This window comes from Haliotis cracherodii, unplaced genomic scaffold, assembly GCF_022045235.1.
Source record: "Haliotis cracherodii isolate W230 unplaced genomic scaffold, xgHalCrac1.p SCAF_1, whole genome shotgun sequence".
NCBI lineage: Eukaryota > Metazoa > Mollusca > Gastropoda > Lepetellida > Haliotidae > Haliotis > Haliotis cracherodii.
Genome location: NW_027266264.1, coordinates 52246595 through 52265966, shown reverse-complemented (window position 1 = coordinate 52265966; position 19372 = coordinate 52246595). Strand labels below are relative to the sequence as shown.

General features: G+C 40.7%; 1 protein-coding gene across 3 annotated transcripts; it reads left to right on the top strand.

The window, feature by feature from the left end:
* Positions 1-1118: 1118 nt before the first annotated feature.
* On the top strand, positions 1119-19028 carry LOC139479244 (snurportin-1-like). 3 transcript variants are annotated; one of them, XM_071262121.1, is made up of 10 exons: positions 1119-1418; positions 2435-2598; positions 7585-7677; positions 9617-9782; positions 10824-10928; positions 12122-12224; positions 12651-12748; positions 13262-13339; positions 13528-13605; positions 15276-19028. In XM_071262121.1, the coding sequence occupies exons 2-10, from the start codon at positions 2438-2440 to the stop codon at positions 15978-15980; spliced, it is 1587 nt and encodes a 528-aa protein (XP_071118222.1). In that variant the 5' UTR covers positions 1119-1418; positions 2435-2437; the 3' UTR covers positions 15981-19028. The 3 variants fall into 3 exon arrangements, with proteins under 3 accessions (XP_071118222.1, XP_071118215.1, XP_071118206.1); XM_071262114.1 differs by lacking the exon at positions 7585-7677 and having other exon boundaries at positions 2438-2598; XM_071262105.1 differs by lacking the exon at positions 7585-7677.
* The last annotated feature ends 344 nt before the right edge of the window (positions 19029-19372 follow it).

The following is a 19372-nucleotide window of genomic DNA, read 5'->3' as shown; positions in this document are numbered from 1 at the left end:
GCCCGTCACACTTGAGATCCTGGTTCAGTGGACCACTTATGTACTTTATGTGCCTTCCATGCTTGGTTACTCGTGACATTTACTTTTTATGTTTAATTGTGCATATTCTTCGAAATAAGCGATTTAAAAACTTCATACGAAGCTAAAGATCCGGGGTAGAATAGGTCTTCAGCAACCCACGCTTGCTGTTAAAAGCGACCATGCTTGTCGTAAGAGGCGACTAACGGGATCGGGTGGACAGGCTCGCTGACTTGGTTGATGCATGTCATTGTCATTGATCCCAATTTGCTTGGATCGATGCTCATGATGTCAATCACTGGATTGTCTGGTCCAGACTCGATTATTTACAGACCGCCGTCATACAGCTGAAATATTCTTGAGTGCGGCGTTAAACAACAAACAAACGAACAAAACTACAAAAGCACACGTGTAATAATGAATTATATAGCATTTTTGACGTATTACAAACGTTGTTGAGGAACATAATTGTAATGACACCACAACCTATCATTGTTGACGTCATATGTACAGTTTTTAGCTTTATATACACATTACAATATAAAGTGTAGTTGATGAAAACGATATCATAACATTCGTTTGTGGATCATATCGATTACAGTAAACTTGTTTCAAATTCATGTAACCTCACACACGTACAAACACGTTTGTTTTGTCATATAGAGAGACCATATAATATAATATCTGTTATATATGGTCTCTAGGTTTGTTTGTTGTTTAACGCCGTACCCAGCAATATCCCGGCGGTCCGTAAATAATCGAGTCTGGACCAGACAATCCAGTGATTGACATCATTAGCATCGATCCACGCAATTGGGATACGATGACGTACGCATCAACCAAGTCAGGGAGCCTGACCACCCGATCCCGTTAGTCGCCTCTTGAGACAAGCATAGCCGCCTTTTACGGCAACAATGGGTTGCTGAAGACCTTTTCTAACCCGAATCACATGTCACAGTATGAACCAATCTCAATAAAATCAGATCTTAGTTTTCGCTGCTGTTTAGAGATTGAGTTTGAACGGAAATATTTGCGCTTTTAACGCTGGGGGTAGACAGTCGCCCAGTCTGGCAAATTACTCATACTCGGGATGAGATCAGTCAAACCAGAGATCATGGTCTCTGGTAAACCTGAATCACTCGTAACGTGTTCATACAGCGTTACATATAATTCCGATAACAAGTATAATGAGTCGACGTCATTTAAAAACGAAAACAATTATTCATGAAAGAATATTGTTTTGTTAGCCAATGAAATGAGTTCAGAATATATTATCCGGCGCTCTCTTAAACATGGACTCGGCCTTCGCTGGAAAGACGTAGTTGTAACGTAGAACACTGATGAAACAGTCATTCATTTAGACGTCGGATATTTTCATTTTGGTCTGTTATCTTAGTAAGGTAAGTTGCGAATATGCTTCCGACTTATCACCGGAAGATAGAGCGTCAATTGTCAATTACTATCAGCTGGTAATATCACGTGGTTGAGTTAGTAGTCCGGATTTCGTGCACCTGACGCGATTCACCGAATTGGCCGAAAACAGGAATTACGAGCAACAAATTTGACCAAAACGGCAATAACATTTTCTGTCGATTAGAAACGAAAACATCAACACGTTTCCATTACCCGTTTTAATGTTCATATATAATATACATACATGTATTTAGTATCCCGTATGTTTTGGGTAGGTAGAACCCTACAGTGACGAGAAGAAAATGAACACAATGTATAATTTACGATTTTAATAAGCGTCTCCACATCACCACCGTGCACTCTTTTATATATATTTCATTTTAAAACGGAAGGATTTAATGGAAAAAATTCAATGAATTTACGTAGTCTAAACAGAGACCTATGCTCTCTGGGCTAAAGCACAACAAATAGAATCTAGATCTACAAATTTTTGTATTGATATCCAGCACAAACTGTCCAAACTGAACAATTCGCTTCACAGTAATATCATACTGACATTCACTGCATTAATCCCTTTCGCATGGATTTATTATTTATGTCATTGACCAACATACAAACTGTGGATTCTGTTTGTAAATATTATACAGTGAATAAACATGATTTCTGACAATGTTAGTTTTGATAGATATTATAAACATAAATGATTATTAATAATATTAACTGGGATAACAAATACCAGAAACAGTTATCCAAAAATCTTAACAGACCTAGAAAATCACAACAAAATGATGTCTTATCGTCAGCAAGTATGTGGTCTGGATCTCATTCCATTCTTGCAGCATCTCATTCAATTCAACCCCAGTATAGAGATTCAACATGACTCCATGTTAATAATTTCAACTTATCACAAATCATATTTCACAAAATATATATTTGTAAGATCATTTTGTCTCCTGGTTAGCAAAATAATTAATATAATATTTTATGGGTTTTTTTGTTTCAGAAGATGGAGGAACTGACTGCAGCACTTGCCACCAGTTTCAGTGTGAGCAAGGAGCTGAACACGACGGCAGCAGAACACCCACGCTTCTCCCAGTATAAACTCAAACTCAGCCCCTCTGAGAGACAGGAGGCACGCAGGAGGAGGATTTTAGATATTCAAAAAAAGTATATTATTATTGATAGTTTTCCCAATTTATTTAGTTAAGTGCTAATTGGTTTGAGATCCTTTCTCGCCTTTGGTGTCTGTTGATGTTGATAGGAGGTAAGAAGTGTGTGACTTTTGTCTTATTTTGTTTTTATTATCTTGGATACTTTTTGCACTTTGGTCACTGATCTTCAGCATAATGATGGTATATTAGAAAAATACTTTGTTTCTTTTCTAAATTATATACAAGTTATATTATTTCTCAGATGCACAAGCACTTTCACAAACAAATTTCTTAGATTTTTAATGCTGTATACCCGGGTTATACAATTTTTGCTGAGGGACATTTCTATCATGTTGTGAACTCATCATATGACAATGTCGTGCTTGTTTTTGAAAGTAAAATAACCATGCTGACATCGTAATGTTTCTTCACATCACCTGTGTTTGAAAGGAGTAATATGGACATTCCACACTTGGCAACTGTTAACTTTTTCTGGAATTTCACTGCGTTTTCATAAACACAGTGATATAGTTCCTTTCAGGATGATGGTTGTAAAACTGAGATTGAAAATGATTAGATGGATTTAACTAAAGCAAATAGTCGAATGTTCTTGACACGTGTCATGATGTTTCTACAAACAGAACACTGGTATTAAGAACATATTTGGGTATGGACTCAAGAATATCTTTTAGAGTCCCAGGTGATTTACTTCTTTAAACCCAAACTCCAGGATTGAGGGAAGAAAATAGAAATGGACAGTATGAACTTGATTGTATTTCTCTTTAGAATCGTAATGTCAGTTAATATGATGTTTAGTTTCGAGTGAATTAGTTCTGATTCAAGCAGGGGTAATTGAGCATCGGACAGTGCTTACTATTTGCATCTATTATGTTTATGCGTCCGGCAAAACCCTGACTATTTGCCATCAAAACTTCTCTAAGCATTTGTTATTTCATGGTTCATTGAAATTCTTTAAGAATGTGTCTGTACCTTATCCCATGGCCTTGAAGTAGTCATAATTTCAGAACATGATGTGGTTTGTATGCATGTTTCCATTCTGTCGAAAGACCCGTATGTAACCATGACAACAGATATACTCATTGACTTCCTCTTTCCCTGTTGGTTTGTCTGCACTTGATCCAGTTTCTCAGTGTGATACAGCTTAACTTCATATGGGCAACTGAATGTATCCATTTTGTCAAGACCCAGTTGTTTGACTCCCACTTTCACCATTGGTTTGTCTGCACCGGATCCAGCCCTCACTCACTCTATGTTTGCATTCTTCTGTTGAAGTTATTTTTGTGATGCTCCCATGTTTTGAACGTGGCAAGCACAACAAATGATTGCAAAGAGATGAAGGAAGACTCACTTACCAGTCAGTGGCACATCTTGAGTCTCTCTTTGACGCTTTGTCTCCCTGACAAGATTGGGAGAGTTTGCTGGAAACTATCTCTACATTTATGGACACATGACCATGAAAACCTGAGTTTTTGAAACAATTCTCATCCAAGATACTCCCAATAATATTTTTGATGGGTCAGATAGGACACAATGTACTTGTATGAGGCAGTATATCGTCCCGAGGCAAGATGTCCACAAACCTATATCCAAGCTTAGTTTCCAGAAATTCCACCCATGTCATTTCAAGTTGAGGATGCAGGCAGTACTAGTTCCCACAAAAACATCCAAGGGACTGTGACATAAGTGATGTTGGATGATCGATGTCAACATGATTATTTACGTATTTATCAGCCTATAGTTAGCTGTATGACATTGTTTTATTGTAGCTGGGGGCACGGGTGGCCCAGTCGTCTAAGGCGCCGCGATTCGCTTTGCAGAGTTGCGTCCCTTGGGCACGCCAGAAACCTATGATTGTGGTTTCGAATCCCAGTTCGCCCCGATTATGTTTCTAGGTTTGTCAGCACCATACCCGTGCTCGTGGGTTTCACCGAAGTGGTAAACGTCTGAGACCTTTCCTCCCACATTAAGCTGACACGCCACAATATAACTGGAATATTGTTAAAAGCGGCGTTAAACCAAACACAGTCACTCACTCATTTATTGTAGCTAGTGTGAACTTATAAAACCGGTAGTAGAGATGGCTCATGTCCTTCCCGAGACAAGTAACCCACCTGTGGCATGGGCCAGGAAATAGGAAGATATGAATAGACCACCAGTTAATTGCCGATGTGTACAAAACAATGAAGCAACTCCCAAGGGAAAAGAGTGAACATGGAGTTAGTGCTGCTCTTCACAAATGAACCCATCTCACTCACTCATTAAGGGGGCACAGGTGGCCCTGTCATCTAAAGTGCCACGATTCGCTGTGCAGAGATGCGTCCCTATGATTGTGGGTTTGAATCACGGTTTGCCCTGATTTTATTTTTCTAGGTTTGTCAGCACCATACCCGTGCTCGTGGGTTTCACCAAAGTAGTAAATGTCTGAGACCTGCATCACTTCGGGCTTTCCTCCCACATTAAGCCACCACGCTGCGATATAACTGTAACACTGTTAAAAACGCCGTTAAACCCAACTCACTCACTCATTAAGGCCTCACTCATTCACTTGCTAAATAACCATGGCATTCAATGGTGTAGAAATATTATCTTTAGTCAAACACAATCCGTCACGAATTTGTATATACTATGTTCCTCAATCACCGTCAATACATGCACCCACCTTTGTTGTGGTTGCGGACTCGCTAGTTTCAATCTCATTAACATCAGATCTTAGTGCTCTCCTTTGCTAAACAAAGGTCTGAGGACATCCCATTACGGATCACGTCAGATCAACCTTTCATCCGACCAGTCAGAGTGTTGCTTACCAGATGCAGAAAGTGACAGTCGTAATGTGTTTCCTAATCATGCATCCTCAAAAAGCATAGCACAGTGTATTCCAAACAACAGTAAAAGGCTGATTCGGTCAAAATCATAGCTATCTCTCGCTTCAGTGGGACAAGCATTTGAAACGGAAGTACTGCCATACAATCTCGACCATCTATTAGACATCCTCGAATATTCTTTTGTTGCAGTTTTCAAATTCGGAATCAATATTTTTCAATGCATTGTATGGAATGGAAGTCGCCAGTTTGAAACCTGTGCTGTAAAGCTCCAGAAAGCTGGTTTCCAAATGGCTAATGTTGACTTCTTGTTAGTCATTTCATTGGTTGGTCAAAGTTTGTGAAAGGTTGTTCTGACTTGACCTGTAATGGGATGTCCTCAGATCTTTGTTTAGCGGTAGCAAGCACTAACATCTGATCTTAATGAAATCGGGTCATCAGTTTGAACCAACACATCAAGCCCAGGCCTGGTGCCATTGAGATGGAACCAGCTAGTGCTCAGACCATTAAGCTCTCACCTTAGATTCTCACTACCATCAATGGTTCTCACACAACATTGAGATGAAACCAGCTAGTGCTCAGACCAATAAGCTCTCACCTTAGATTCTCACTACCATCAATGGTTCTCACACAACATTGAGATGGAACCAGCTAGTGCTCAGACCAATAAGCTCTCACCTTAGATTCTCACTACCATCAATGGTTCTCACACAACATTGAGATGGAACCAGCTAGTGCTCAGACCATTAAGCTCTCACCTTAGATTCTCACTACCATCAATGTTTCTCACACAACATTGAGATGGAACCAGCTAGTGCTCAGACCAATAAGCTCTCACCTTAGATTCTCACTACCATCAATGTTTCTCACACAACATTGAGATGGAACCAGCTAGTGCTCAGACCATTAAGCTCTCACCTTAGATTCTCACTACCATCAATGTTTCTCACACAACATTGAGATGGAACCAGCTAGTGCTCAGACCAATAAGCTCTCACCTTAGATTCTCACTACCATCAATGTTTCTCACACAACATTGAGATGGAACCAGCTAGCGCTCAGACCATTAAGCTCTCACCTTAGATTCTCACTACCATCAATGTTTCTCACACAACATTGAGATGGAACCAGCTAGTGCTCAGACCAATAAGCTCTCACCTTAGATTCTCACTACCATCAATGGTTCTCACACAACATTGAGATGGAACCAGCTAGTGCTCAGACCAATAAGCTCTCACCTTAGATTCTCACTACCATCAATGGTTCTCACACAACATTGAGATGGAACCAGCTAGTGCTCAGACCAATAAGCTCTCACCTTAGATTCTCACTACCATCAATGTTTCTCACACAACATTGAGATGGAACCAGCTAGTGCTCAGACCAATAAGCTCTCACCTTAGATTCTCACTACCATCAATGGTTCTCACACAACATTGAGATGGAACCAGCTAGTGCTCAGACCAATAAGCTCTCACCTTAGATTCTCACTACCATCAATGGTTCTCACACAACATTGAGATGGAACCAGCTAGTGCTCAGACCAATAAGCTCTCACCTTAGATTCTCACTTCCATCGATGTTTCTCACACAACATTGTGCGCCGTAGCCTTGTGGCATCTTGCTTTGTTTTGCTTTGCTTAGTGTTGGGAAGTAATAGGGATTACACGAAGGTGTACAAAGTTGCACAGAGTTGGGCTCATTTGACTGCCCTGAGTTATGGGCCTTGGTTATGAGCTTACTGACAAGTTACGCGTCACTACTACACTGCATAGCAGCCGTATGTATTCACAGTAGATGGAGGAACATAGTGTATCCAACTCTGTGAAGTATTGATGATGAATCTTACAACCCCCATGTCACATTCACCATTATAAACCTTTATCAGTTTTCTAAATAGTCTGCATTCATTTTGAAAAGTCTGCAGCCATTGCAAGAGGTCTAGTGAGGTCTTGTAAAAAATTCAAAAGTCATTTCCTTTTCATTTTGACCAAAGATTTGGAATTAAATTTAAGTGTATTTTTGTCAACTAAATGGATATGTACATTGTTCTTCACATTAAAGCTGTTGGTCTTCCATTATGTCTGATCAAGCGGAAACTAGACATGTGGAGGAGCACCATTTCCTGGCCATGCTTTATGAGTGTTTGCGGTGTTTTGTAGAACAAGGGAGACAACTGATTGTCCAAAGTGTGTCCCAGCAGAAAAGAAGCGCTCTCCCGGTTCAAGAGTTTCACGTTCCCAGAGACGTACTGGGTGAGCTCTGGATCCAGGGACTTGCCACTTGCTTTGTGTCTGTGCTCATACCGTACTCCATGTAAATAACACCCTACCCCTTGTAAACCATCAGGGACATCGCAACGAACACAGTTGTTTACCGATCTGGAACTTCCTTGATTATCCCAGGTGTTATGTCTTCATTCTGTTATACACTACTCAAAAGAAGTTATGACAGATTAACTATAGTAATATGAAAGAATCAGGTGTTCTTTAACTTCTTTAGAGCAGTGTATATTCTGTAAATACCCTGGATCCATTTGCTAACATGTCTTTGGAGTGGTGTCTCCAGCTCCATCACACATATCTCTGAGGACAGAATTACTTTCACTCAGGAGAGCATTTTGATTGGATGGTTATTTTTAGCATTGAGCTCTATGAATCACATAATGAATCTGGTGGTGGGTGGGTCCAGGGTATTTACAGTAATAATAATGGCATATATAAGTATAACACTGGATAATGGAGGATGGGATAGGCCATGAGCACCCTCATCCTAAGCTGGTCCTGATAGGCATCTTTTGGCCTCTGACTTAAAGCCCCAACGCTGATTACATTGATTACGGTATTCATACTTGCTTGTTTTAAAGGTACATGCCCTTTTGTAAAATGAGACATCCTTGCTGTGTTTCTAATTTGATGCTTGAAGCATAAGTGATTAGCTCACTATTCTTCATGTCAAGGACTCCGAACTAGAGAATGAATCGGCAATCATTGTGCGTTGACTGGGTGTGTGGCTTTAATAACTTTTACAGTGTTGTAGATGCTTTTGTGTTTTGACACATTAACACCTTCACGAGCATGATATGGACCAGTTTGTTCACGTATACTTACAGCATGCGTACCCCTTTGGGACCTCAGGGTAGTAGGGGTCATCAGAACTTCATGCTCCTGGTTAGGACAACTGACACTGGGATAGTGTGGCCAGGCTTTGTGACTTTGTTGGTCATGTGTCATCTCACAATGTGGGATGTTGATCATGCTGTCAACCACTGCTTCGTCTGGTCCTGATTATTTAGTCTGCTGCTGTGATACAGCTGGTGTGTCACTGATTATGGCATGCAGCTTCAAACGCAAACCAACGGGAGCAGTCAGATCATAGCTGGCTGTGTGCCATGACATGGATCATAGCTGTCTGTCTGCCATGACATGGATCATAGCTGGCTGGCTGTCATGGATCACAGATATCTGTCATGGATCGTAGCTGTCTGTCTGTCTGTCATGGATCATAGCTGTGTGCCATGACATGGATCATAGCTGGCTGTCTGCCATGACATGGATCATAGCTGGCTGGCTGTGTGCCATGGGACAGATCATAGCTCTGTCAGTTATGACATGGATTAGTTTGCTGTGTCGAATGTGGTATCTCCACAAAGTGTCCGTGTGGCCAGTTACAGCATTAAACCCTTCCAGCACTTCTTCACTTGTTCTGTTTCTGCAATGCATGTTTTTGCATTTATCTGCAAGTATGGTTGCAGTTATAATTATCAGATGCTCCTCTTTACATTATGAACTTGAAGCTTGGATATATGGGACACATGTATATATGTCCTATTCTACAGTCAATTGAAGACATAAATAATTACCGGTATCACACATTATATTGTATCTGTAAACTAGGACTCCACATAACTAGCACTGTAAAGATTCCGAGGATGAGTAGGTCCCTCGTATACCATGCTTGTCTGGAGAGCCAACTAAAGACGCTCAGACTTGGTGACTTGGCTGATTGTGTGTCATGGGGCCCTGACTGCTTAGATTGTTTCTTGTGCTTTCAGTCAATGGCTCTCTGGTGCAGACTGTATGGCTGACATTTTGTTGACTGGTGTTCAGAACAATCACTTCCTTGCATAACTCAAGCTACAGTTAGGCTTCCATATTTGATTGGTTTATCTATTATTATTATTTATTATTTCAGCCGAAGGTTTGACTTTTCTAATCATGCCCGGAACCTGACAGAGGGAGTGTGGGACAAGGCCCAAGATGACCAGAAGGCCGAGGAGGAGGAGGCCACTGTGGAGCAGGAGGAGGACATGGAGGTGCAGACGTCACTCCGCAAACCCGGACGCCACTACAAGGACCAGGTGAGATTGGGAAATATGCTCTTCCATACTCCTGCTTGTGCTGGAGTCTTCATACATGGGGGACCCCTTCATAAATTATAACCCCAGTACCCCATTACTAGTAGCAAATTTGGGAACTAAGGGTTAGAATTGGACCTAGCAACTTTTGCTGGATGTAAAGGCACCTCAGTGTATTGGGTGGTCATTGATGTGGAGTGTTGCTCATTGTATCAGTCAGTGGATTGTCTGGCCATGTAGGTGGAATATTCTGCTGATTGCTGCGGCATTAAGCAACACAAACACGCAAGCCGCATGCCGCGCCCCGCACCGCACCACACAGAACTTAATGCATGACTATTCATCATTTCGTTGAGACCAAAGGGGTCATCATGATATTAAAATCATATTCACTCACTCACTCTTAGAGACAAACAGCCAATGAGTGGGGTGTTTAGTTCCCTTGCAATCTTGTCACCAGTTATTGCTGAATTATTACAAAATAATTATTGTATTGTAGTAGGTGACAAAGCTTTCTCTTTTATTTTATTTTGTTATATATAATGGTAAAGCAGGAAGCTGGAAATGGCTGCCTAAGTGAAAAATATCCATACACACTTAGGACCATGTGAAGGTACAGATCATTGTTTTCGTTGGCGATGTTATTTGATTGGGCAACTCGGGTACTTGGGTCAGGTGGATCCTGAGTAGGACCTGGGTACAGGACTACTTGAACCTGTGGTTAGGCGCGTGATATACTTGTTGATGTAATTATCAATAAAACTCCATGGTTACACTTCAAATAGCTAATGATCACATTCCTTTATGACTATGCAATCATTCATTCAGTCTTTCATATGTTTGAGTAAGGATAAAGCATCCATCAACTTCAGTGTCTGCATGATCAGATTGTTTTATATGTGTAAATTGTTTTTTCCAGAGCTGCAGCAAAACAATTCCCATTCAGATGTTTTGTACCTAACTCTTTGAGACATATGGCGGGTATCCGGATAGTAAATTTGGACTCGCCCCAGCCCTATTTGAAGAATGACGTTTTCTGTGTAGTTGATGTACTCTGAGTGGCTGGTGGAAGTGCCACAGAACTTGGAGAAGGAATGGCTGCTGGTTGTGTGCCCCACTGGAAAGAGGAGATTGGTTATAGCTGCCAAGGTTTGTCCATATAAGGGTTGATAGAGGTAGCCTAGTGGCTAACATGTCAAGCCTTGGTTGATTCCATGGTGCCATCTTTGGTGTTCCTTGACATTATTTTACCAGAATATTACTGAAAGTAAAACAACATAAAATTCCACACACATTGACTGGATCGATGCTCATGATGCCAATCACTGGATTGTCTGGTTCAGACTCGATTATTTACAGACTGCCATCATATAGCTGGAATATTGCTGAGTGCGGCATAAAACAACAAACAAACAAACACACTCTAACTTTAATTCTGTAAAGTGGAACCCTGTTTGTCCGCACCAAAACTGTCATGAAAACCCTACCTTAAATATTGCTCTACCAATTGCTCCAGTTTCCAGCACTACAGTTGTACACTGTTGGTCTCCACTTACCATGCAGCATCAATGCATGACGCAATCTCATTAAAATCAGACCTTAGTTCTCGCTACCGCTAAACAAAGATCTGAAAACCTCCCATTACGGGTCACGTCAGAACGACCTTTCATCCGACCAATCAGTGAGTCGCTTACCAGATTATGAAAGTGACAGTCGGAATGTGATTTCTAATCATGCAATCTCGAAAACTTTAACATGGGGTATTCCGAATGATAGTTATAGGTTTAACGACTGAATTCTTACAATCTAGACCATGTATTAGCCATTCCAGAATGTTTTTTGTTCAGGTTTCAAATTTGTAATCGAGAATTTGTCAAAATATGTTTCGGAACGTAGTCGCCAATTTGAAATTTGTGCTGTAAAGCATGAGAAAGTTGTCTTCTGATTGGTCATTCTATTTGTCGGTCAAAGTTCTTGGAAGGTCAGTTAGACGTGACCTGTAATGGGATGTTCTCAGATCTTTGTTTAGTGGTACGGGAACTAAGATCTGATTTTAATGAGATTGTGCATGATGATGTTCGTTTTATAGTCATCACATGACAGCTGCCATCAGAAGGACAGGTAGCATTAGATCCCAGTGGATGAAGATGATGTTTGGAATGACCGATTGGCTGTTAATCCAATTGTGTGGATAAGAGGGGTTCCTCTGTAAATATATCTCAGCAGGTTGTGCGACCTTAAAGTCATTCTCTGGGTATGGTCGGTATGGTCGGTATCCATTGCATGCAAGCTTGGTGTACATTTTTGTGAAAGTTACCCACTGTTTCTGTTAACTCTTGCAGGGACAGACCATTGCGTACTCCAAGGGTGGCTTCAAGTGCATGAATTTCCCCTCTTTTCTCCCAGGGGGCAACAGAGGTCAGGGGGCAAGGGGCATATTTGGAGGTAAGTTAATGTCAAATAACATACTGGTAGATATTCCATAGGGAATCATGGGACAATTGGTCCCTGATACTGTAGATGGTCTCCCCTTGGCGATCATGGGACAACTGGTCCCTGCTACTGTAGGTGGTCTCCCCTTGGCGATCATGGGACAACTGGTCCCTGCTACTGTAGATGGTCTCCCCTTGGCGATCATGGGACAACTGGTCCCTGCTACAATATACAACATATCTACAGGCCACCATGATATGGTTGGAATATCACCGAGTGCTGGGATTAAACAACATTCACTGACTCTCTCTGGTTCCTCCGAGAGTCAGTAGCAGAAAAAGTCCTCAGTAGATGTTCTTACTTGTAATACATCTTGGTTACTTATACAGATAGCATATGTTTTTTTATGATAACATTTGACTTAAATGACTATTTCAGAGAGTACGATCCTTGACTGCCTGTACTGTGAGGCGAACAAGACCTACTATGTGCTGGACATGATGTACTGGAAGAACATGCCAATCTACGACAGTGAGGTACTTCCCTAGCATACACACATGCCCCTATTGTCTGTGTTAGGGGCAGGTATGGGTGGCCCAGTTTTGGCGTTTGCTTGTCACGCCCAAGACACGGGTTCAGTTCCCCACATGGATACAATGTGTTAAGCCCATTTTTGGTGCCCTTAGCCATGATATTGCCGCAATATTGCTAAAAACGGCATAAAACAAAACCCGCTCACTCACTCCTGTTAGGGGCATGATATGGGTTGCCCAGTTTAAGGGGTTGCTCATCACGTGGAAGACCCAAGTTTGTTTCTCCACATGGATACAAGCCCATTTCCGGTGTTACCCAGGGTGATATTGCTGGAATATTGCTAAAAGCAGCATAAAACCATTCACTCACTCACTCACTCACTCAGTTAGCTCAATGTGGACTGCTGCCTATACTGGAGCATATTTTTCATCCAAAATAGCCCATTTCTTTTAAGACAGATTGCATTGTATTTGTACTGTGTTATCTGTGTGGTGTAATGTGTTCATTGTTGACAGACTGAGTTCCGCTTCTACTGGATGCATGAGAAGCTTCAAGAGACAGAGCTGGTGTCTGTGGTCAGGAAAGCAAATCCAGTGAGTTGATAAATGTTTGTAATAAATAAATGTCATTTTGTTGCACCTGTTAACTAACCAAATATGCATGTGGTTGAGATTCCAGTACACATTGTTCAGCCGAAGTAATTTCTGTCCTCCTAGGGGGTTGTTTGGATTGGTTATTCCACCCACAAGAAGAGAGAGTACACCTCAATGTTATGTTTCAGTACCGGTTCATCCCTCTGCCAAGCTTCCCCTGTACAGCGGCCACCATCTCCAGCGCCATCTCTTGTGCCAACTTTGACGTAAGCCATTGTTCCTTACATTGAGGATGTCCTACTAAATGCCATGTTGAATGTATTCATGATTGAGAACAAGTGGATATTATTGTTGGATGCACTGACAAGACATCATTAATACCCAGTTCATATTGTATTCAAATTGATGTTTTTCAAAAGGAACCTAATATGTTTTGAAGGAGATGGCGCCATACATTGTTTGATTGCAAGACTGCATTTTAAATTGCAGTCATTATTTTTGTTGTAACACTGCCCATGTATTTGGAAGTATTATTGTGATGCATGCCATTACAATATACACATTAATGATATAGTCTCCCAGACACTTGTCAAACTTTCAGTATTGTTTTTAAAAAAGACATTCTCATCCCTGTATTTGCACATCTGCACTTTAGCTTTTCTTAATTCTGAATGGTCTCATTGCATCATTATGGAAAACAGTATTATTCAACATCTTCAAATGTTCGTCATCACATGACATTGTCATGTCTATTGTTCATGTAACCACATGACATTACAATGTCATCTATTGTTCATGTCATCACATGACATTACAAAGTCGTCTATTGTTCATGCTATCACATGACATTACAAAGTCATCTATTGTTCATGTCATCACATGACATTACAAAGTCGTCTATTGTTCATGCTATCACATGACATTACAAAGTCATCTATTGTTCATGTCATCACATGACATTACAATGTCATCTATTGTTCATGTCATCACATGACATTACAATGTCATCTATTGTTCATGTCATGAAATTACAAAGTCATCTATTGTTCATGTCATCACATGGCATTACAATGTCATCTATTGTTCATGTCATCACATGACATTACAAAGTCGTCTATTGTTCATGCTATCACATGACGTTACAATGTCATCTATTGTTCATGTCATCACATGACATTACAAAGTCGTCTATTGTTCATGCTATCACATGACATTACAAAGTCATCTATTGTTCATGTCATCACATGACATTACAATGTCATCTATTGTTCATATCATCACATGACATTACAATGTCATCTATTGTTCATATCATCACATGACATTATGTCATCGATTGTTCGTGTCATCACATGACATTACAATGTCGTCTATTGTTCATGTCATCACATGACATTATAATGTCGTCTATTGTTCATGTCATCACATGACATTACAATGTCGTCTATTGTTCATGTCATCACATGACATTATAATGTTGTCTATTGTTCATGCCATCACATGACATTATAATGTTGTCTATTGTTCATGTCATCACATGACATTACAATGTCATCTATTGTTCATGTCATCACATGACATTACAATGTCAACTATTGTTCATGATGTCATTCCCCTGGGATTTCCAATCAACTTCTGCAGGTTGGACGAGTCGACTAGATGGATAAAGTGGTCTGGCTCGGTGGCCTGGTTGATTGTGTGTTATCGTACAACTGGTTGTCTGGTCCGACTTGATTGTTCACAAACCACTGTCTTATTGCTGCAATATCGCTGAGTGTTCATGAGTGAAACAGCAAACAACATCATGACACAAATTGATGAACCTCATGAAGGAATGTTTCCTTGTGGTTATTCTCCAAGTATCCTGAACATCTTTCCAACTTTCAGCTGACTTGCTTGAGATATGAACCTAATTCCTTTTGTACTTGTTTGACAGATTGACGGCCTGTTGTTCTACCACAAGCGCACCCACTACACATTTGGATCCACCCCATTAGTCGTCTGGCTGAAGACATACATGGTGCCTGATGTTCTGAACATCGCTGTCCCCTACAAGGAGGTGGCAAAGGCTCCTCCATCCTACACCAACTACGCCAAACATCTAGACAATGTCAAAAACCAGACGTACGGCTCACCACCTGACAAACCCCGACCTCAGTCTGCTCAGCGAGGAAGAGGACGAGGCCGAGGTCGTGGAAGAGGTCGCGGTGAGGGGCGAGGCAAAGGGCGAGGCAGTTCAAGGAACGACAGTAGCATGGATGCAAGCGAAACGGTTGAGGACGATAATACCAGCCTCAACTTCGGGAGTGTGAGTCCCGATGACAAGACACCCCAGATGCAGAGAGGTATAATCCAGATGCCTAAAGCTTTTGACTTTGGAACAGCTTCAACAATTCCATTTGTGGGGTCCAGTCTGGATACATCACCATTAAGTGTTCCAGTCACGGAGACCACGCCTCTGGAGGAGGCTGTAGTTGAGGACAATACTAACACCTCTGCTGAGACATACTCTCAGGGGATGGAGATGTCTGCCGACAGTGGTCAACCTGGCGAGCAGGACACTCCGGGGAAAAAGACAAAATCAAAGAAGTTGAAAAATCGGGGTCGCAACAGCAGAATGGATGTGGGGGATGATCAGTGAGCGGGGGAGAAACCAGGGAGTATGGCATCGGTTTCTTCAAGAATCAACTTCTGTTACAAACATTACTAGTCTGAAATGAACTGTGGACTAGCTGGACTGAAGTGTCTACCCCTGGTGGGTTGGAATGGATGCGGAGTGTCTGAAAAGATTGCTGTATGTTTGCTTTAAGGTAACTGGGGCCAGGAGCCATTCATTTATACTATCCCACAGCAAAGATTGCCGACCTTCAAACTTCAAATGTGAGCTAGGAATGGTATAAAACAATTTTTTTTACTGTGTAGATCTATGCTAACTATTGTTTAATTGTTAGTTCGAAGTTAGAACTTCCACATATTCCACTGGGCAGGCAGGCAGGCAGGCAGGCAGGCAGTTATTTTGTATGCTGCCTGGACTTCAGGAGACAATTTTATTTTGTTAAGGTGTTACAACATGTATTTTAAGGTATTGCTCATTTGAAATTTAGCAGTGACTGAAAGTGGTTACTCTTTTGTTATGTTTACTTTATTTTCTGCTGGGAGTGGAATGAGGCACCTTACCTTCCCAGTACATTGTGATGCTTTGTGGCATGGTACATAATTATACAAACAATGGTTTGTACATTAATTGTAAAAAAGTTTTCTGATTCAATGCATATGACGTCTCAAGCCACAGTTTCATCCAGTGATTCAATTAACCTAAATTTTTAAGTTGGGCTACTATTTATTTTCTAAACCATGGAGTCTGACTCTGAATTGGTATAACGTTTTTGTTTGTTTGTTGTTTAAAGCCGCACTCAGCAATATTCCAGCTATATGACGGCAGTCTGTAAATAATTGAGTCTTGACCAGACAATCCAGTGATTGACATGAGCATCAATCTACGCAATAGGGATACGATGACATGCATCAGCGAGTCTGACCACCCGATCCCCTTTAGTCGCCTCCTATGACAAGAATAGTCACCTTTTATGGCAAGCATGGTTGCTGAAGACCTATTCTACCCGGGTCTTCACATATGTCATTCACTGGAAGTGCAGTTACTAATGGCGTTACATTTTATATGGTTTACTTAAGCTGATGTTATCACAAATGTATAATTACATTGTATTTATGTATGTTGATTTCTGCTCTATCTTGTCTATACATCTGAAGACATCAAATGATGCTGGTCTACTCAAAGAGTTTAAGACAACTGAAACATCAGGGTTTGAATGCCCGAGACTGGAGGTACTATTGTCCTTCCTCGGAGATAAAAACTGACATGCTGTGATACTAGTCTAATTCCTCGCTGAACCCAATCTCCTTCGGCCATTTGTTGGTCATCACTTTAAAGTGTAATACTCAAAAGAGGTTAAAGAACACCCCATTAAACATGTTAGATCATGGATACTGATCGTCTCGATTTTATTTGGATGAACTTCTTTGTGCTGTTACTTGTAAAGTAAAATTAATCTGGCCCTTCGAAATCCTAATTGGTCAACTGAGATGTTTGTTCATTTGTTGAAACACCATTAGCTTGAACTGCAGGTACAATTCTTTCTTGCAGTAAATAATGTGAAAGAACAGTTTTATGTTTAGGTTTATTATGTCATGTGAATGAATGAACAAGAAAATCTTTTAATTCTTTAAATGAAAGAAGCAATTATTTGGAAAGTTTTAAAAGAATTGTTTCCTTGTTGGGCAACATGTTCATGTGTGAAGCTTGCATGCAGTATGCTATTAAAGGGTACTAGTTTTGTTTTTGAAATCATTGGAACAGAATAGTTTTCATGTTTTTGTCATAATGGTTTAAGATGCGAGACATGACATTTAAGGCTGTGCCAAAGCCATGTCTCTGTGGAAACCATGTCGGTTCTTTTCAGCAATATTGAAATATTTTGTTGTATAATGTGATAGTTGTGCTGCAGAAAGAACAAAGTTCCTAAGAACAATGGATTTTCAAGAAATATACGTCTCCATTCACCATGTAGAACTCTTATTTTGGACGACATGGTTAGGTCCAGTGGCCCATGATATTGTCGTTTGCTGAACAGAGTTACTTCCCTTACCTGCCAGAATCCACATGGGTTTGAATTTCAGAATCATCCTTGCACTTGCACATGGGTACAATGTGTAAAGCCCATTTCTGTCCCCAGACATGATATTACCAGATCAAACCATACTAACTTACTCATTGTGATGAAATGGAAATACCAGTCCAGAGGCATCAAACTACAAATTCCACTCCCACGGGTCTAGAGTTGAGATGCCCATCTTCCCAAAGCAAGGGAGTTAACTCATTATAAAAGTCCAGTTTCCACCCTTGCTGGAATTATGGAGTTACATTTTGGCAGGACTAACAAGTCTATGCATAATCGCATGATGAAATTGACATCTGGTTCCTAAACTTCAGTGCAGATTTCGATCGTTTGCAGAGCAGGTGTAGGGCAAACTAGAAGTAAACAAATATTTTCCAAATAGTTTGAAGTTTTTGAGCAAAGGTGCTCACCTGATTTGATGCACTTTGATGAAGACACATTTTATCACAATATAGATTTTGATTATTGATCAGATTGTCTTGACTGGGCACCTCCATGTTGTTTGAAGCACTGCAAGTGATACAAGAGGTTGAATCTGATAGGTCAATAGGAGGGACAAAGAAGGGCCATAACTCGTAATAGCCATTGGTGGTGCTACGATCGAGTCCAGATTTCCATTCCTTGCCTTGGGAAGACATGAGATACCAGGGTGAGCTAGTTTCAGTAAGTAGATTGCACAGGGCCTTGAATCTTCAGTTCTTCCTAGTGATGGTAATATGAACATGAAAGGAACAGTTGAGTGTATTTTTGTCTGGTCTGAACTCATTCTTAGATCCAATCAGCACGCTTTTGGATTCAAGATGACATTGGAAGGATTGTGGAGAACAGTTTGAATGTGTGGTTCTGAATGGGCGATTTTCTTCAAACTTTTGTCAAATTTATTTTTGTATGCAGATTATGACCGATATTTATGTCTTCTGCTATGTGTGCGTCTTAGGGCAGTAAAACACAGACAAGGTTATGTTTCTTATGTCATTGCATTAAATTTTTGTTCACAACATGTTGTTTGTTTTGCTAAATTCTCCACGAACACTGCCTGGAACTGATAGCATGGTGTCCAGAACTATCTGCACTAACAATCGAATCTACTGGTAAAGAGTATTCTCTTTAGTGTTTACAAGTTATAACAGTAAGCTCTGTAACTGTAAGGATGGTGGAAGTAATGGTGATGTTGGTGACAGAGCATTTGGAGAGAATGCAGACTATGGTCAAAGTGTAAATGTCTTATCAAGGCCCGAATTTCAAATATGGCAAGAAATGGAACATACATTTGGAGCACCACTACTGAGCACACGTGTACCAAACTGTATTACATTTGGCACGACAATGGCTGAGT